This window comes from Choloepus didactylus, chromosome 5 (genome assembly GCF_015220235.1).
Source record: "Choloepus didactylus isolate mChoDid1 chromosome 5, mChoDid1.pri, whole genome shotgun sequence".
Classification (NCBI taxonomy): domain Eukaryota; kingdom Metazoa; phylum Chordata; class Mammalia; order Pilosa; family Megalonychidae; genus Choloepus; species Choloepus didactylus.
Window position 1 is genome coordinate 6213992 of NC_051311.1, and position 16033 is coordinate 6230024.

Sequence of the window (16033 nt, forward strand, 5' to 3'; positions counted from 1 at the left end):
TCTGGAAACAACTCTTTTGAATTTCCTAACTTTTATGCCTTTAGACTCACAACCACTTAATTACATTTACTTTCCTCTTTTAAAATGACATTAAAAAAAATCCATGCTCATCAATGCCTTCTTTTTAATCACACCACATTGAGTAGGAGTACAATGATCAATTCAGATTCTATTAGAGTCTTGACAATCAGTTTTATGCTAGATCATAAGATATATGCGAAATATATTTAACGAGCCTGGGCATTGTTAATATTGTTTAACATTTCCACAAGTCTGCCCTGGAAAACATCCCCTGTGGAAACCAGAAATCTTGTAAATTTTCAACTTACACTTACTACTGACAAGAAACACGCAGACTAGAAAGAAATGAGAGATGGGGAGAAAAGATGAAGATGATGAGTAAGTGTCTGTTTCATAAAGACCCTGGGGAGGCGCCTGCTTGAAAATTCTCGCTGAGGGGAGAGCCACCCGCGTGCCTTTCAGATCCTTGGGAGAAGGGCTCTGCGGAGGTGTTCAGCCTGTTACTGATGCTAAATTATTCAACTTGCGTCCTGTGGTGATGAAATGAGGTTTTCTGAATGCCATTGGTGCAAGCTTCAATGTTGAGCGTCTTCATTGAGACCAATGAATTTTTTTTCTTTTTCCAAATAAGGCACCCAAATGACAACAGAAAAAAGAATGTTTCACGTTGGGTCTAACGTTTCAAATAATCGCTCCCTAAAACGACACCGCCCGCCTTGTTCCTTATCCCGTCCCCGAACTCTCCAATAATTTACATTAATTACTTTTCTTTTTAGGTCATTTTGATTAAAAAAAAAAAGCCTAATCTACTTCGCTTCGCGTTGTTTTATTTAAAAAATTAAAAAAAAAAAAAAGCCTTGTTCTGCAAACCAACTTCGCAGAAATACAAAGGGGAAGTTAAACTTTGTGCAGTAGTTGAATCTTTAGTGTTACGGGTATCCCCAACAGTGATTCCCTTCCAAGGAAGATCTTGCCATTCCTAACTGCATTTTACTGAGAAAAGGGTCTAAAAATTGTATTTACGAAGAGTCTATTGAGAAATCAAGACTGGCCCCAGCGATGTGGCGAATCCAGTGGCTCGAAGCGTGCATCCCGGTCTGCTTTGGAAAGGCATGTGTCTGCAGCAGCATACGATTTTTAATAATCCTGTCAAATATGTTCATGAATAATTTATGATCCCAGTTGCTGAGGGGCAGCTCGCGCGCTCCAGGCTGCCGGCGCGTGTGCATGCATTTCCGTACGCGTGCATGTGGTGCACACGCGCGCACACGCAGGAAGAAACCGGCCGTCGCCTTCCAGAAATGACAATGAAAGGGGAAAAATAAGCCGGAGCCGAATAATGAGATTCCGGGCGGCTCCGGCGCGCAGGGCGGAGCCGCGGGCCGGGCCGGGGAGCTGGGCCAGCGCCTCCCCGCGGGCCCGGAGGCGGACCCCGTCCCCTTTCCCGACCCGCACCTGGGGTCTCCGGGGAGCCCGCGGGGCGCGCCGGGCCGGGCGGGCCGAGGGGCTCCGGGGCTGGGCGTCCGGGACGCAGTCGGCTCGGCTTGGCTCGGCGGGGCCCGCGCCCCTCCCCCGCCGGCCGCCGGAGCCGTGCGCGCACCCGCGCCCGCCGAGCGCGCGGCGCGCGTCACGTGGTGCGCGTGTCGAAGGTCACAGCGCGCGCACAATGGAGCTCTCGGAGAGCGTGCAGAAGGGCTTCCAGCTGCTGGCAGACCCTGGCGCCTTCGGGCCCGGCGCCTTCGCGCTCGTGCTGCGGGCGGCCTTCCAGAGCCTGCTGGGCGCGCAGGCCGACGGGGCCGTGCTGGGTAAGGCGCTCGGCCGGGCGCGGGGCCGGGGCGCGCGGCGGGGAGGGAGGCCGGGCCGCGCCACCGCGCGCGGGCCAGGGCTGCGGGAGCCGGGCGCACCGGGCCGGCCTGGGCGCGGGGTCTTGGCTCGGCGAGGGGCCGCCCGCCCGGCCCTCCTCTTTGTTCCTCAGCACAGCCCGTGCTCCAGGCTGGCTTGTGGCCTAAGCGTCGGAGGGCGCAGCCGGGTCTGTTTTGACACTTGCAGGGCCGCCCCCTGCTCCTCGGGCCGCCAGCGCGGGGCTGGCGAAGGTCGAGCCCGGTCTGTTTGCAAAGCGATTGCTGGGTCAAATGGCGTTGACACTTCCCGACATACAGAGCACCCCACGTTCCCAGGATCGCCCCAACACTTCACGCGGGGCTTCTACGCCTGGAACCCTAAAATGGGATGCGCTCCGCTTTGTTCCGCACCGGAGGCTCCTTTCAGTAGGTCCGGGTCGGTGTGTGCGGGGTGCACTGTCAGCCGGGATGGAGGGCATATTTTAAGACATCGCTTTTAGATGATTTTCTTAAATATAAATATGCCAACAATTCAAATTTGTGTGTTTTTTCCTCTGTAGTTTCATGTACAGAAATATGAAAGTGGAAGTTCTTCAAACGAAAATAGTAACCACCACCTGGGTTAATCTCAAAAAAGGATGGCTGTCAAAAACTGAATGTACTAATAGTATTTTGAAAACTGTATTTTATTCTCTGAACTTGTGCCTTCCACACCCTTACTATAGTTATGTTCATGGAGCAAGTTACCCGAAAATTAATCAATTTTTAGAATGGAAGTTTATTCACTCTAAAATTTACACCGTGTAAAATATTTATCTTCTTGTTTTTCCTTAGAAAACAAGTGTCAGTGACCGCTATAAAGTTGTCCCCCCCCTCCCCCTATGGACTATAATATTTAAAAAAAAAACAGTAAAAGATATACAAAATAAATAAGTTAATTGAAACCAGGTAACAGCAGAATTATTAATGTTCTCTTTATTGTTTTGCAATTGACCGTGTTTCTTATCTCATTTACTTATAATTAACAGTCCTTATAGTTGAATCTTTTTTGTTATCTTGTTAAAAGAGGTTTTTTACCCAAATTAAAATGCCCTCTTTAGAAATAGGACTGTAAAGGATTTATCATCACAGCTATCACTGGCAATTAATTTATTTTAGATCACCCAGACTTAAAACATATCGACCCAGTGATATTAAAACATTGTCACGCAGCAGCTGCCACTTGTATACTGGAGGCAGGAAAGCAAAGAGCTGACAAATCAACTCTAAGGTACAGGATTTATTTAAGTATCCATTTATTTCCAAATAGTGTCTTTATGGTTGCAATTTCAGTTTTTAAAATGGAGACTAATTAAACTTTGGCTTTTTTTTCTCTCTCTCTCTAGCTCTTATCTAGAAGATTGTAAATTTGACAGAGAGCGAATAGAACTGTTTTGCACGGAGTATCAGGTTACTTAAATTTTTTTAAATTAACAGTTACTGTTTTCCTCCTACTCTGATTGCAAAGATGAGTTTTCCTTTTTCTTTCTTTCTTTTTTTTTTTTTCCAGAATAATAAGAATTCTCTAGAAATCCTACTGGGAAGGTAGGTACTGCGTAAGGTGTCAAGCTGGGGCACTTTTCACTTGCAGGTATGAATGGAGAGTCCTGGTGTGAAACAAAACAGGGATGGTGACCAAAAGAACAGGGGCCAAAGGGCAAGGGAAACAATTGAAGTTAGGCTAATGTTTCCAAAGATACAGCTTATTGAGATAATTTTTAAATGCTTTTTTACTGTTCAGAACTGGAAAATAGTTTAACAATGTTTTAAATTCAGAATGGATTAAAATTGTGATGGTGGGGGAGGGGAGAACAATTAGAGACCATTCATAGTAAAGATAAATAATGAAAGTTTTCCTGTAGATATTTGTACAAAAGTATCATTGTATCTTTCAGTATAGGCAGATCTCTCCCTCACATAACTGATGTTTCTTGGCGTTTGGAATATCAGATAAAGGTAAAGTCTAACAGACTGTTCTGAGGGAGGACTTGGGAAATTTTTTAGTTTTTATAGAGTTACAGGCTGAGATGTATCTGCTGTGTTGTTTTAGACCAATCAACTTCATAAGATGCACAGACCTGCATATTTGGTGACCTTAAATACAGAGGTATTCAATATATCATGTCTAAAAATTAAATGTGTAATAAAAGCCAAGATTTCCTTGACTAAAATGAATAGCATTTTTTTTTTTCTTCATTAGAACAGTGATTCAGGATCCCAGCCCGAGATTAGTTTTAGTTGCACCATGGAACAATTACAGGTACAGTATTAGGATCTTTTTATAGATGGTTAAGAATTATGCTTATGGAAAGGTCAGAAAAAAAAACAATTAACCATCTGTCATAAGATAATGAAGGTTAAGAATTTAATGGGGAGGAGGCTTCAAAAGCAATTTTACTTTTGAAATGAAGATGTTACTAATAGAGAATCGGTCCATAGTTGCTGTTCCTTCCAATCAAAATAAACTTCTTAAGTGTAGTATTTACTGTAAATTCCTTCTATTCATGATGAGTTTGATCCAGTAGACAAAAGCAAAATTTAGAGCATAGCTTTGAAAGTGTCTAATTTGCTTCCAGAAATTGAATTAAACTTTCAACATGAGCTTTTTCAACGGTGGCTTTAAATGACTTTTCATAGGGGAAATATCCATAAAAGTCTAAAACTGTTCAAACTGCCAATTTAAGCCTGGGGAAATTCAAAACTACATTGATTAATGGCTATGACAACGGATTTATTTCTTCCTCCTTACAAAAATGAAGGTCATTACCTAAAATTTTGATGAAATTGAATTTTTCAAAGGCATCTCCTACAGTCATTCTAGTGTAACCATTAATCAAACTTTCAGAAGATGTGTACAGTATAACTTTTGTTAGACAACTTGAGAAATTCAGCTTGCCTGATAAGAGTATTTGGTAGAAATCATATTGCAAAATTATGTTTCAATGTGAGGGCAAATATCCAATGTGACGATGAACTATTTTAGGGAAAAACGCTTCTTTTTGACCGATAGTGGCTTCTGTGAATTTCAGACTTGTTTAGCGAGTGTCTCCAGAGTTTCTTCTTGCGTCTTCCAGAACCTGGGGGACTTCTTTCCCTGTGTTCTATCTTGGAAAACGCGGCATTCTATACCTCTTGTAGGACCTGGTGGGGAAACTGAAAGACGCCTTGAAAAGCCTGGAAAGAGCAACTCAGCTGTGATTTGGGGAAGTGAACGGTCCGTCCGGGTCCCAGGAAGACCAGAGCCGCCTCCCCTGCAGCCGAGCCCTGGTTCCCGCGAGCTGCGCGCCCTCTGCTTCGCTAGGAAAAATTTTTCCTCTCGAATTTCTGCCTCTCGTCAATTTTGACTCTGTATTCTGCCCTCGTGAAAAGGGGGAGAGGGAAATTCTTTCCAAGTATTTGAATGATCTGTAGCCTGTACTGTCCATCCACCCTATTTTGATCCTTTTCGGGTCTTACAAAGGAAGTAGAGAGTACTACACTCTGCATACGTAAGATGGTATTCTCATCCACACGCGCAAAAAAAAAAAAAGATTTTTTGTTTGGACTTGAGTTTGTGTGTTAATTATTACTTCGGGTGAAGAGAGATACGGTTGGCGTCCACTTGGCACGATCGCCATTTCTCCGGATGGAGTGAAGGCGCTCGGGAGGGATGCGGTTTTCGGGGTGGGTCGGCGGCCCCTGCTCGGGAGCTGGGGCGCGGCGCGGGGCTCGCCGGCAGCGGGGCGCTGGGACCCGGGGCCCCGGGGCGGGGGCGCCGCGCCCGCGAGAGGCCCGGCCGCGAGCCCCGGGGAAGCGGTGACGCGCGGCGGGGAGACGCCTCCCGCGGCCGGGGGCGGGGCGGGCGCGGGCGGCGGGGAGGGGGCGGCCGCGACTACACCGACACTAATTCCCAGGCCGCCCTTAAGGAATGGGAGCACGTGACCCGGCGGGGGGCGGCGAGGGCGGCGCGCCGAGCCATTTTGGAGCCGGTGTCAGTTTCCACCGCCTTCCGCGGGGCATTTTTTCCGCCTCCCCTCCCCCGCCCCGCGCTCCCCGCCCCCGCGCTCGGCCCGCACGCCCTCGGCGCCCCCGCCCCCCGCCCGCGCCCCCCGGGGGAGGGTAAACCGTGGGCTGAGGGCGGCGCGCGGCCCAGACAATGGGGCCGCGGGCGCGGGCGCCGCGATCCGCCTCGGGAAGCCCCCCCGGGCCCGCCGAGTAGTGCCGGCGCGGCCTCGCGCGCTCCCCGAGCGGGCCGAGCGGGCCGGGCGGGCCGAGGCGGCGGCGGCGTTGGCGGCGGAGGCCGCGGCATGAGCGCGGCGCGGCGGCTCCCGGCGGCGCCCGGCGCCCATTGACAGCGGCGGCGGCTCCAAGATGGCCGCTCGGCTCGCGGCCGCGCTCTGAGGGACGGCGGCGAACTCGCATTGTCTTTCCGCCGCCGCGATCGCCCCGGCCGCCGGCGCTTTCCGGGTACGTAGCAGGCGCCGCGGGGCGCGCCGGGGTCCGAGGCCGGGGCCGGGGCCGCGCGGGCCGGGGCCGCGGCCGAGGGAGCGGCCCCCGCCTCGCCTCCCGCGCCGGCCGCGGGCGCTGACAGCGCGGGGCCGCCCCCCGCACCCGCCGCCCCCCCGCGCCGCCGGGCCCCGGCCCTCCCCGCGCGCCCCCCGCGCCCCGCGCCCGCCCGGCGCCGCTCCCGCCCCGCGCGCTCGGCCCCACGTCGGAGAGCCTCTCCCCCCCCGCCCCCGAGCGCCCCTCGGCACCCGCGACGCACATGGCCCCGAGGGCCGCCCCGGGGCCGGCAGCCTGCGCGCCTGCCCGGCCTCGGCGCCCTTTGTTGAGACGGCGATTCGGCTGGGACGGGGACGGGCGCCGGAGCCCCGAGCTGCTCGGGGCGGCTGGCCGCCCTCCTGTCGCCGAGAAAGGGCTTAGGAGGGGTTCGAACGGCCAGAGAACGCACCCATTTTATAGGGACGGGTTCCGTGGGGGGCGGCGACCCCGCCGCGGCGCCTGGGGGGCTGGAGAGCGCCGGGACAAAAATGTTATTAACTTAAGTTGGAGGCGCGCTGGGGTGAAATTGGATGGCTTGTAAGATGGCGGTTCCCAGTCGTTCCCAAGGTCTAATGCATTTGCGTGTAAAATGGTAAAGTTTTCAAGGTGGTAGTTGTGGGGGGCCTGGAGTAAGTTCTCCGGACGCTGCTGGGGGCGTGCTCGCCGGGAAGTGGGCATTTCGAATTTGGAGCTGTTTTTGGACTGGGAATGGTGTCTGGACGTTAGTCTTGCATGAGCTTGGCTTTCTTTCCCTCTTCTCCTTCCTCCTCTTTTTCTGCCCTCCCTTCCACCCCACCTACCCCCACCACCACCCCACCTCCTCCTCCACTCCTGAGGCTGCCAGTTTTCTCTCAACCTCTTTTATGGGGTGCACTTAGAATCACGATTTCAGCCCGCTGGGTTTTACACGTTTTGCTAAATGTCAACACAGGTCATGTGGCAAAGGGATGCTTTCGAAAAGGAGCACTGAAAAAGTTGATGGCATGTTTACGTAGTCTTCGGGGCTTGACAGCAATATAGCAAGATCTTATTCCTAGAGATTTACAGTTAATAGTTGGAAGTAAACAAGTAGAGAGACTTTGATCATTCCCAATTGCAATAAAAGGATTTAGTGGGCTTAGTGGTCACGGTTCCATATTTGGAAGAGAAGCATGTATTAACCCCTTCCCTTAAGGTAGGCAAAATTCCGGGTATATTTACCCAAATCCATGTGTAGGTTGGTGATAACCTGGAATGCTCTGAGTAGGTCAATCTGTATTTTATAGAATCCTTAATCCCAACGTTCTGGAAACGCATAAGCTACACTAAAGACTTGATTGTAAAACACTGACTTCACATTCCAAGTTAGGAGATTGCATTGTTACATTAGAGTTTATTTCAAGTAGACTGGTCAAAAATCTCTTTGATTTCATGAGTAAAATTAGGAATTTTGTGTACTTGAGTTCATTCCTATACATGTGTCAAAGGGCAGTCAAAGGCGTTTGAAATAACCTACCTGTGCAAATTACACACCTGGCAACAGTAACTTAAAGGCATGTGAAAGCCACTGTGCATGCACACACACGTAAGCTTTTGTAAGAAAATGAAGCATTTAATTGCATTTGGGAAATCCATTCATACTTTGCCACCAGGTTCTTGGATGTAATTTAAGTGGCCAAATGGACAAAATTCTCCTTAGGAGGCAAGTTAACCCCAACTGTACTGATCCTTGTATTGGGTTGTGAGCTGGAACTGGGGTTCTGGAGTTCATTTGCATTTCTTAGATTGCAGTGGTCAAGCTGACTGTTAACGTAAGAACTTTCTTGTTTTCCTTTATTTTGACATTACTGGTGTAAGGCCTTCCAAGTAAACTGATAGCCCCAACTGAGTAAGTATAAGGGCAGGTTAAGTGTTTGTTAGGTAAGCTTGGTGCGTTTTTACTTGCCTAACTGGTAGTTTCTGTATTGGAACTTAGAAGTTTTTCTTTTCTGAGGTGCAAGAGATTGTTTCTCAAACTTTGTCAATCATGTCAAGAAACATTTTGGATGTTTTCATTAGGTTAACAGTGCTTTAGTAGGGGATAAAAAGATAAAGAGCTGGTTTTTAATGTAAGTAACAATGTTATAAATGGTAAAAGGACCATGGCCAAATTCTTCCCAACTGAGGTAGAGGAGTTGTGTGAAATAAGATTTAAGATGAATTTGAAAGGATTTTGGTCAAGTACAGGTGACTTGAGTGTTCCCAGCCAACCACTGAGACTTGTTGTTTGTGTGTTAATGTTTGTGCTTATTTGGTGCTGGTAGAGGAGAAATCAAGGCAGCTATTTTTATTGGAGTCCCTTCGTAGACTTCATGATCGATGACATTCGCGTGACATGCTTTCCCAAACAAGCAGAAGTGTATCACCTGGCTAACTATCTTTCTAGGAAAGGTCCTGCAATTTCAGAAGGAGTGTTATCTGCACAAATCAGGGGGCTGGTCTTTAATCACCAAGTGCAATTGTGTTTAAATACTGCTCCTCTTTAGGGACACGGCTCCACCTGCAACTCCTCTGTGACTCCCCCACTTGGATTTCTATGAACAGTGTGTTGACAGTGCCCCTTCTAAACAAGTAATCCAAAGATAAGTGAGCAGTCACATGTAACGTTTTCTGGTTGAGGTAGCTGGTTGCCACTGTGGTCACTTTCCTTAGAGAGGTTTTGTTATGTTTCAACCGTTTTTTAAGTCGTCTAAAGCTTTTAATTTCAGCCATAGAGGTATGTTGGTTGGTATTTCCCTCTTCTGCATTAAAATTCCCTAAGAACTAAAACCTCAATTGCATCTTGACTGCAAGCTGCACAAGCTCCTAGATTTCTATTCAAGGCAGCTTTCGGAATGTACTTCAGATAGCTCTAGAAACTTAGTCTCGTTTCAGGTTCTGAAACGAATGAAGTGGGGGTCAGAAATGTGTTTTTCAGGACTCCTACCCGATGTAATTGAACTTCTCTGCCTGCTGGCTGGTGTGTTGTTGCTGACGGTTCCCCATCGTTACTTTCCTATAATGTAGATGAAATCTGCTGGGAATATCATTTCATCGTGTAGGGGTTTGTGCGGACGTCAGCCTGAGAAAATGACAGTTGTTTTTCTTTCCTGTCGTTGCTCCTGCGTTGACAAGGTGTTGATTTAGCGCTGGGAATCGGCTGGTCACGTGGTTCTTTACATATTGTCACTCTCGTGCCGATTCGAGTAGTTTCTCTTGCCTGCTGCACGGTTTGCCCGGATCAGACGCGGGGCTTTGCCTCCTCCCCCTCTTCTTGTAAACTGGATTTCAGTTTCCAGTCTTCCCCCAACTTGAGGGCGCCCAGCTGACCTGCAGGAGAACGTCCCACTAGAAAAGGCAGCTTGGAAGGGGTTCAGTTCAGTAGTCAGCTCTGCATTGGAGCCCTGGCGAGTTCGGGCTAAATGCACAGTCGGCAGTTCTCAAAGCTCCCTTCGTCAAAGTTGAGACCGAGTGATTGCGGACGGGAGGGCGGGCTCCCCGCCCCGGGAGCGCCGGCTGCCCCTGCCTGAGCTGGTCGCCACCGCAGGCCCCGGGTGTCCCCGCGCCGCGCGCCCGCGGGGGTCCTGGTCCCGGTGCGGGGTCCCCTGCGCGGGCCTCCGGGGGCCGCCCCGCTCCGCCGAGGCTCGGGGCTCCGGGCTGGGGCTGCGGCGCGGCCCGCTCCGCGCCCAGTGGAGCGGTGGCCGGATGCCAAGTGTGAGTGCGGGTTGCTATGGAAACCCCGACCGTGACAAGTTCCGAATCCCGAGCGCGGCGCGCCGCGGGGTCCGCCCCTCGCCGCTCGCATCCCGGGCGGCCGGGCGTCTGTCTGTCTGTCCGCCTTCCCGGCCCTGCCCGGGCCGAGCGGGCGCCTCTGCCGCGGCCGGCACCCGCTCCGGAAATGCCAGGGCTGCAAGGGGCAGCGTGGGCCTCCCCTTTGTACCGCGCGCAGTCGGGCCCCGGGGCTCGCGCCCGGCCCGGAGGACGCTCCCCGCAGCCGGGGGCTGCCGCGCCGGAGGTGGGGGGAGACGCGCGGGGCCCCCGCCCCAGACCCGTTCTCCCTGGAGGGACGCCCGGGGAGAGCAGCGGTCAGTCGGGCCGGGTCCTGGCCGCGTGGGGTGGGTCCGGTTCGCGTCCCCGAGCGCGTTCCCTGCGCGGAGAGCGTCGGGCAGCCCAGCTGCACGGTGTTGAACGACTTTGGGGAGCTGCTGCGGCGTCTCCATCGCGGGGAGGGGGAGGGCAGGGGGAGAGCCGCTCGACGCCTCTCGGTGAACCATGGCCGACACCTCTGTGTCTTCCAGGGTCTTTTCTCCAGCAGACATGCACCGAACAACCAGAATCAAAATCACGGAGCTGAACCCCCACCTGATGTGTGTGCTCTGTGGAGGGTACTTCATTGACGCCACCACCATCATCGAATGTCTACATTCCTGTGAGTGCACGCCTCCAGCCATTTCAGCCTGGAAGTTGAAAACAGTCAACCGCTCCCCGCAGTCCTTGGGGATTTGGGTACAAACTGATGGAGCCGTTGTCTTCCTTTGTTCTTAGGGAATTTTGGTTAATATTTTGTTCCCTAGTATGCAGTGTAAAGTGTTCTCAGGGTATCAATTGAGATGGTTTAGAAAATACATCTTGGCATTTACTATTTTGCTACTACTGTGCCATGGTATCTGATAGTAAATGTTAGTGCTTTAGGTTCTAATTTCTGAACTTACTCAAGGTTAATGTGTTCCTACTTCTATTCTAGTCTGTAAAACGTGTATCGTGCGTTACTTGGAGACCAGCAAGTACTGTCCAATCTGTGACGTGCAAGTTCACAAAACCAGACCACTCCTAAATATAAGGTAAAAAAAAATTTACAATTTGTTTGTAATTGTTTTTGGAGTTGCATAACTTACTGAAAGCTACTCTTTATTTCTCCATGAAAATTTGCCCTTTAATTTTTTGCCATTTTAATGGGGACCAACTTTAAACAAAGTTCAGTATGGAGTTTAAGGTTTTTGTTTTGATTTGTTTGCTATCCTTAAAAAACGGAGTGAGTTCTCCATTTTTGCATTGCTTTTATTGAATTCATGACAGACGAGTAAATGTTTTTAAAGTGCTTCCATTCTCTCTTTATCCTCTATTCATATGAGCTAATTTAGAAACTTGAAAGGCACACTTCTCTGACTCAGTGAATTTGAAGAATTATTAGTGAATATAAACCTAGGTATTTTTCTACCGATTTAAAAGTGTTACTAGTTGAGAAGTTTTATTCTCATAGTATATTTTTATCTTATCAATGTAGCTTTAGAGAGAGTCACAAATAAGTAAAGACTATAGCACAAATAAAACAGTCTAAAAATTTCAGAATGCCTGCAGTTTTTGCCATATTCAATTGATGGTTTACTTTCGTAATTTGTTCTTTTTCAGGTCAGATAAAACTCTTCAAGATATTGTATACAAATTAGTTCCAGGGCTCTTCAAAAGTGAGTGATTTACTTAAAGAATGAATTTAAAAGTATTCAGTGGTTTCCCTTGCTATACCACATGCTTAATTGTTTTTTCTTCTTTCAGATGAAATGAAGAGAAGAAGGGACTTTTATGCAGCTCATCCTTCAGCTGATGGTAAATTTTTTGGAGGGAAGGAGACATTTTATTTGGGGGGAAAAACTACTATCCAGTAATTCAAATTTATTAAAATGGAGCTTAATCTAAAATACTACTTCCCTTCTCATATCTATATACAATATTTTAAGTGTTTAATTTTTTAAAATTGAATTTCAAAATGTCTCTATAGCTGCCAATGGTTCTAATGAAGATAGAGGAGAAGTGGCAGATGAAGATAAGAGAATTATTACTGATGATGAGATAATAAGTTTATCCATTGAATTCTTTGACCAGAACAGGTAAGTTCTTTAGGAAATGTATCTTATGCTGATATGTTTATTGGACACATTGTTTTGCCAATAAACTCTCTGTTTCTTAGATTGGATCGAAAAGTAAACAAAGACAAAGAGAAATCTAAGGAAGAGGTATGTACCATTTTTCAGAAACATATAGCAGGAATGTTATTTGGTTTTTGAGGGTTTATGGTGCCCTTTAGAATAATCTAGTGTCAAATGATGATGTCAAATTGAAAACTGTCATGTTGGATGCTTAAAAGTAATCTATACCTGATAGTTAATAATTAAAATTAAAATTTTCTATGATTATTAGCCTTACAAAATAATACTGCATGTTTAATACTTTGGTATACTTAAAGCTTCCCTTATTATGTAAGGAATCTGTTCATTTAGTATTTATAACAATAGGAATTTAAAAGTATAGTTAGTTGAGATTAGTTGCATCCCAGTTTTGGTATTAATTCCTTTTATCATATTCAGGCAATCTGATTGCAATTTTTTCCTTATCTGAAAGTTAGGAATTGAAAAAAAATTACTTTTCTAAATGTGCTCTTAGGTGAATGATAAAAGGTACCTACGGTGCCCAGCGGCCATGACTGTGATGCACCTGAGAAAGTTTCTCAGGAGCAAAATGGACATACCTAACACTTTCCAGGTATCTACCTTACACTCCTCCTGCACTTCCTGTGGGCTTTTTATTATTTTTTTAAAATACTTTTGGGATTCTGAACCAAAAAAATCAATAGAAAAATTTAAAACTTAGCACTAAAATTGTATCTCTTAAAATATTTGGTGTGAATTGTGTTTTATGCTAATCCCTTAATTTCAAGAAATATTTTTCCTCATTTAAAGTTGTAAAAGGGATACGTTCTTTAAATGTGTGGAGAAAATGTTTTTTTAAAGCATTTTGGGGTTATTCTTTGAAAAATGTAGATTTACTTATGTTGTTCTTTATGAGAATAATTGTATTTCATTATTTTTCAATAGATTGATGTCATGTACGAAGAGGAGCCTTTAAAGGATTACTATACACTAATGGATATTGCCTACATTTATACCTGGAGAAGGGTGAATAGCATATCCAATAATCTCAGATTATGGTGATAAACATAATTTAAGACTTAAGACTGATTTTTTTTTTCCCCTTTGAACTTTTCAGAATGGGCCGCTTCCTCTGAAATATAGAGTTCGACCCACTTGTAAAAGAATGAAGATCAGTCACCAGAGAGATGGACTGACGGCTGCTGGGGACCTGGAGAGTGACTCTGGCAGCGACAAGGCCCACAGCCCCGCAGGAGGCCTCCCCTCCACCTCCTCGTGCCTGCCGAGCCCCAGCACCCCTGTCCAGTCGCCGCACCCCCAGTTTCCCCACATCTCCAGCACCATGAACGGAACCAGCAGCAGCCCCAGCGGGAACCACCAATCTTCCTTTGCCAACAGACCTCGGAAATCGTCAGTCAATGGGTCCTCAGCAACTTCATCTGGTTGAAACCTGAGACTGCTAAGGAAAAGAATTTTAAACTCCTGATTTATATAGATATCTCCATGCCATTACAGCTTTATAGATGCTAATACATGTGACTGTTGTCCAAGTTGCTTTCTTTTGTAGTGACATTAAATTTGGCTATAAAAGATGGACTAGATGTGATATTCTTATGGGCGTTAAAAGAAAAAGATTGTTCTTATAAAGGGTTGGTTTCTGGGGAGAGGCAGGCAAGATTCTTTGTGTGTGTGTTAGGAAAGATGCAAAATGGTTTCTGTAACCATTGTTTGAAGTGGAAATATGGATATGAACATTGGGCCATAGTTTGTTAATCCAACTAACGCCTACATTACATTCTCCTTGATTGTTCTTGTTATGCTGTTTTGTGAACCTGTAGAAAACAAGTGCTTTTTATCTTGAAATTTCAACAAACGGAAAGAATATGCATAGAATAATGCATTCTATGTAGCCATGTCACTGTGAATAACAATTTCTTGCATATTTAGCCATTTTGATTCCTACGTTTCCTTTTTTTACTTCTCTGTTGCTGCGCAAAACCGATCAAAGGAAAGTAAACTTCAGTTTTACAATCTGTATGCCTAAAAGCGGGTACTACCGTTTATTTTACTGACTTGTTGAAATGATTCGCTTTTGTAAGAATCAGATGGCATTATGCTTGTTGTACAATGCCATATTGGTATATGACATAACAGGAAACAGTATTGTATGATATATTTATAAATACTATAAAGAAATTATTGTGTTTCATGCACTCAGAAATGGTTGTTAAAATTCTCCCAACTGGTTCGACCTCTGCAGATGCCCCATGTTTGAGCCTTGCATATCAGCACAGAATATTTTTAATGTGGATAGCTAATTCTAAATTCTGTTCCAGTGGAAGCAATTGGCAAATCCTTACAATACTGACTTTTCTCCAGTAATACATGTTGACTCTTAAATTTTATTGTTGTAGTAAAGAAAAATTTAACTATGGAATATGGAAATGATGTGTACATTTTCTGTGAGGTAGGTGGAATTAATGTGTTTTTAAAATGCACATTTATCACTATAATTCTAGAACAAATTTTTAAATATTCCAGCAATTTGCTAGAGGAGGGGATTTTACCTAAAATTATTTTAATATGTGGTATAGCAGAAATTTCAAATTTAAGACTTACTTTAACAGTCATAAACAATGGTCATATGCCGTCTCCATAATGTCTGGAAATAGAAGCAATTTATTATGAGCTTCTACAGGTTTTAATTTTTAAATAGAGTGAGCATGTTGAATTTAAAATATGAATAACCCCAACAGTTTTCAGTTTGTGTTTTGCTTTGGTCGAACTTTGGTGTGTGTTCATCACCCATCAGTTATTTGTGAGGGTGTTTCTTCTATATGAATATTGTTTCTTGTTTGTATGGCAAAAATTGTAGCTAAACATTTCATTGTCCCCAGTCTGCAAAAGAAGCACAATTCTATTGCTTTGTCTTGCTTATAGTCATTAAATCATTACTTTTGCATATATTGCTGTTACTTCTGTTTTCTTTAAAGATACAGTAAATGAAGTTTTATGAAGTCTCAAAATACATATATTTTTATTTTGACCAAAATTTGTACAGTCCCACTGTCAGTGTTATTTCTAATTAGAGATGTAAAATTGAATTTCATTTGTAATTGGAAAAAAATCCAATAAAAAGGATATTCATTTAGAAAAAAAGCTAAGATCTTTAATAAAAATTTGATATGAAAAGCACAATGTGCAGGAGTTTTGGAAACCCTTTAGTGGATTACAGCAGGTAAATGCTAAAGGAAAAGACCTTGCTGTCTTAAAGAGTGATGTTGCTAAGAAGTACACACTTTGTTGTATAAATGCTTGCAAGCCCAATTCAGAGATGTTTCTGTTTGTTTATTCTGCAGTCTTTGAAGTAAAAGTTATCCATGTTTGCCAATTTTGGTGAATTTAACTCATTTTTGTAGGCTTCTGAAGTTTTTCATGATGTTATCCAAGACAAAAGTTAGTTTTGGAAGTTTCAAGTGATAGTTTTACTTCGGATGATTGTGTATATAAAGAATGAAAAAATATTTTTCAAAGGCTTAAAAAACTTCAAATGCAAGTGAACTGTCATTTGACATGCACAAAACCAAGTCATATAAGATCAACACTGAATTCAAGGCCTTTCTTTACATCTCAAGCTCTTTATGATGGATTCATTTTTTAAATTACTTTTTAAAATGTCAGATGTTTGAT

At 45.6% G+C, this 16033-nt stretch overlaps 2 protein-coding genes across 10 annotated transcripts; both read left to right on the forward strand.

Annotated features, from left to right (window-relative positions):
• Positions 1–1294: 1294 nt before the first annotated feature.
• Positions 1295–5450, forward strand: COMMD3 (COMM domain containing 3). 9 transcript variants are annotated; one of them, XM_037837827.1, is made up of 9 exons: positions 1636–1826; positions 2071–2292; positions 3021–3132; positions 3248–3311; positions 3412–3446; positions 3797–3857; positions 3952–4008; positions 4102–4161; positions 5040–5450. In XM_037837827.1, exons 1-9 carry the CDS (start codon positions 1688–1690, stop codon positions 5097–5099), a joined length of 810 nt encoding a protein of 269 aa, XP_037693755.1. In that variant the 5' UTR covers positions 1636–1687; the 3' UTR covers positions 5100–5450. The 9 variants fall into 9 exon arrangements, 5 of the variants coding, with proteins under 5 accessions (XP_037693759.1, XP_037693758.1, XP_037693760.1 ...); XM_037837828.1 differs by lacking the exon at positions 2071–2292 and having other exon boundaries at positions 1649–1826; XR_005217188.1 differs by lacking the exons at positions 3412–3446; positions 3797–3857; positions 3952–4008; positions 4102–4161; positions 5040–5450 and adding an exon at positions 2423–2520 and having other exon boundaries at positions 1295–1826; positions 3248–3276.
• Positions 5451–5980: 530 nt separating this feature from the next.
• BMI1 (BMI1 proto-oncogene, polycomb ring finger) lies at positions 5981–15307 on the forward strand. The gene is made up of 10 exons (XM_037837834.1): positions 5981–6347; positions 10718–10848; positions 11164–11260; positions 11829–11884; positions 11973–12023; positions 12196–12304; positions 12385–12430; positions 12858–12956; positions 13289–13369; positions 13461–15307. The coding sequence occupies exons 2-10, from the start codon at positions 10737–10739 to the stop codon at positions 13788–13790; spliced, it is 981 nt and encodes a 326-aa protein (XP_037693762.1). The 5' UTR covers positions 5981–6347; positions 10718–10736; the 3' UTR covers positions 13791–15307.
• Positions 15308–16033: the final 726 nt, after the last annotated feature.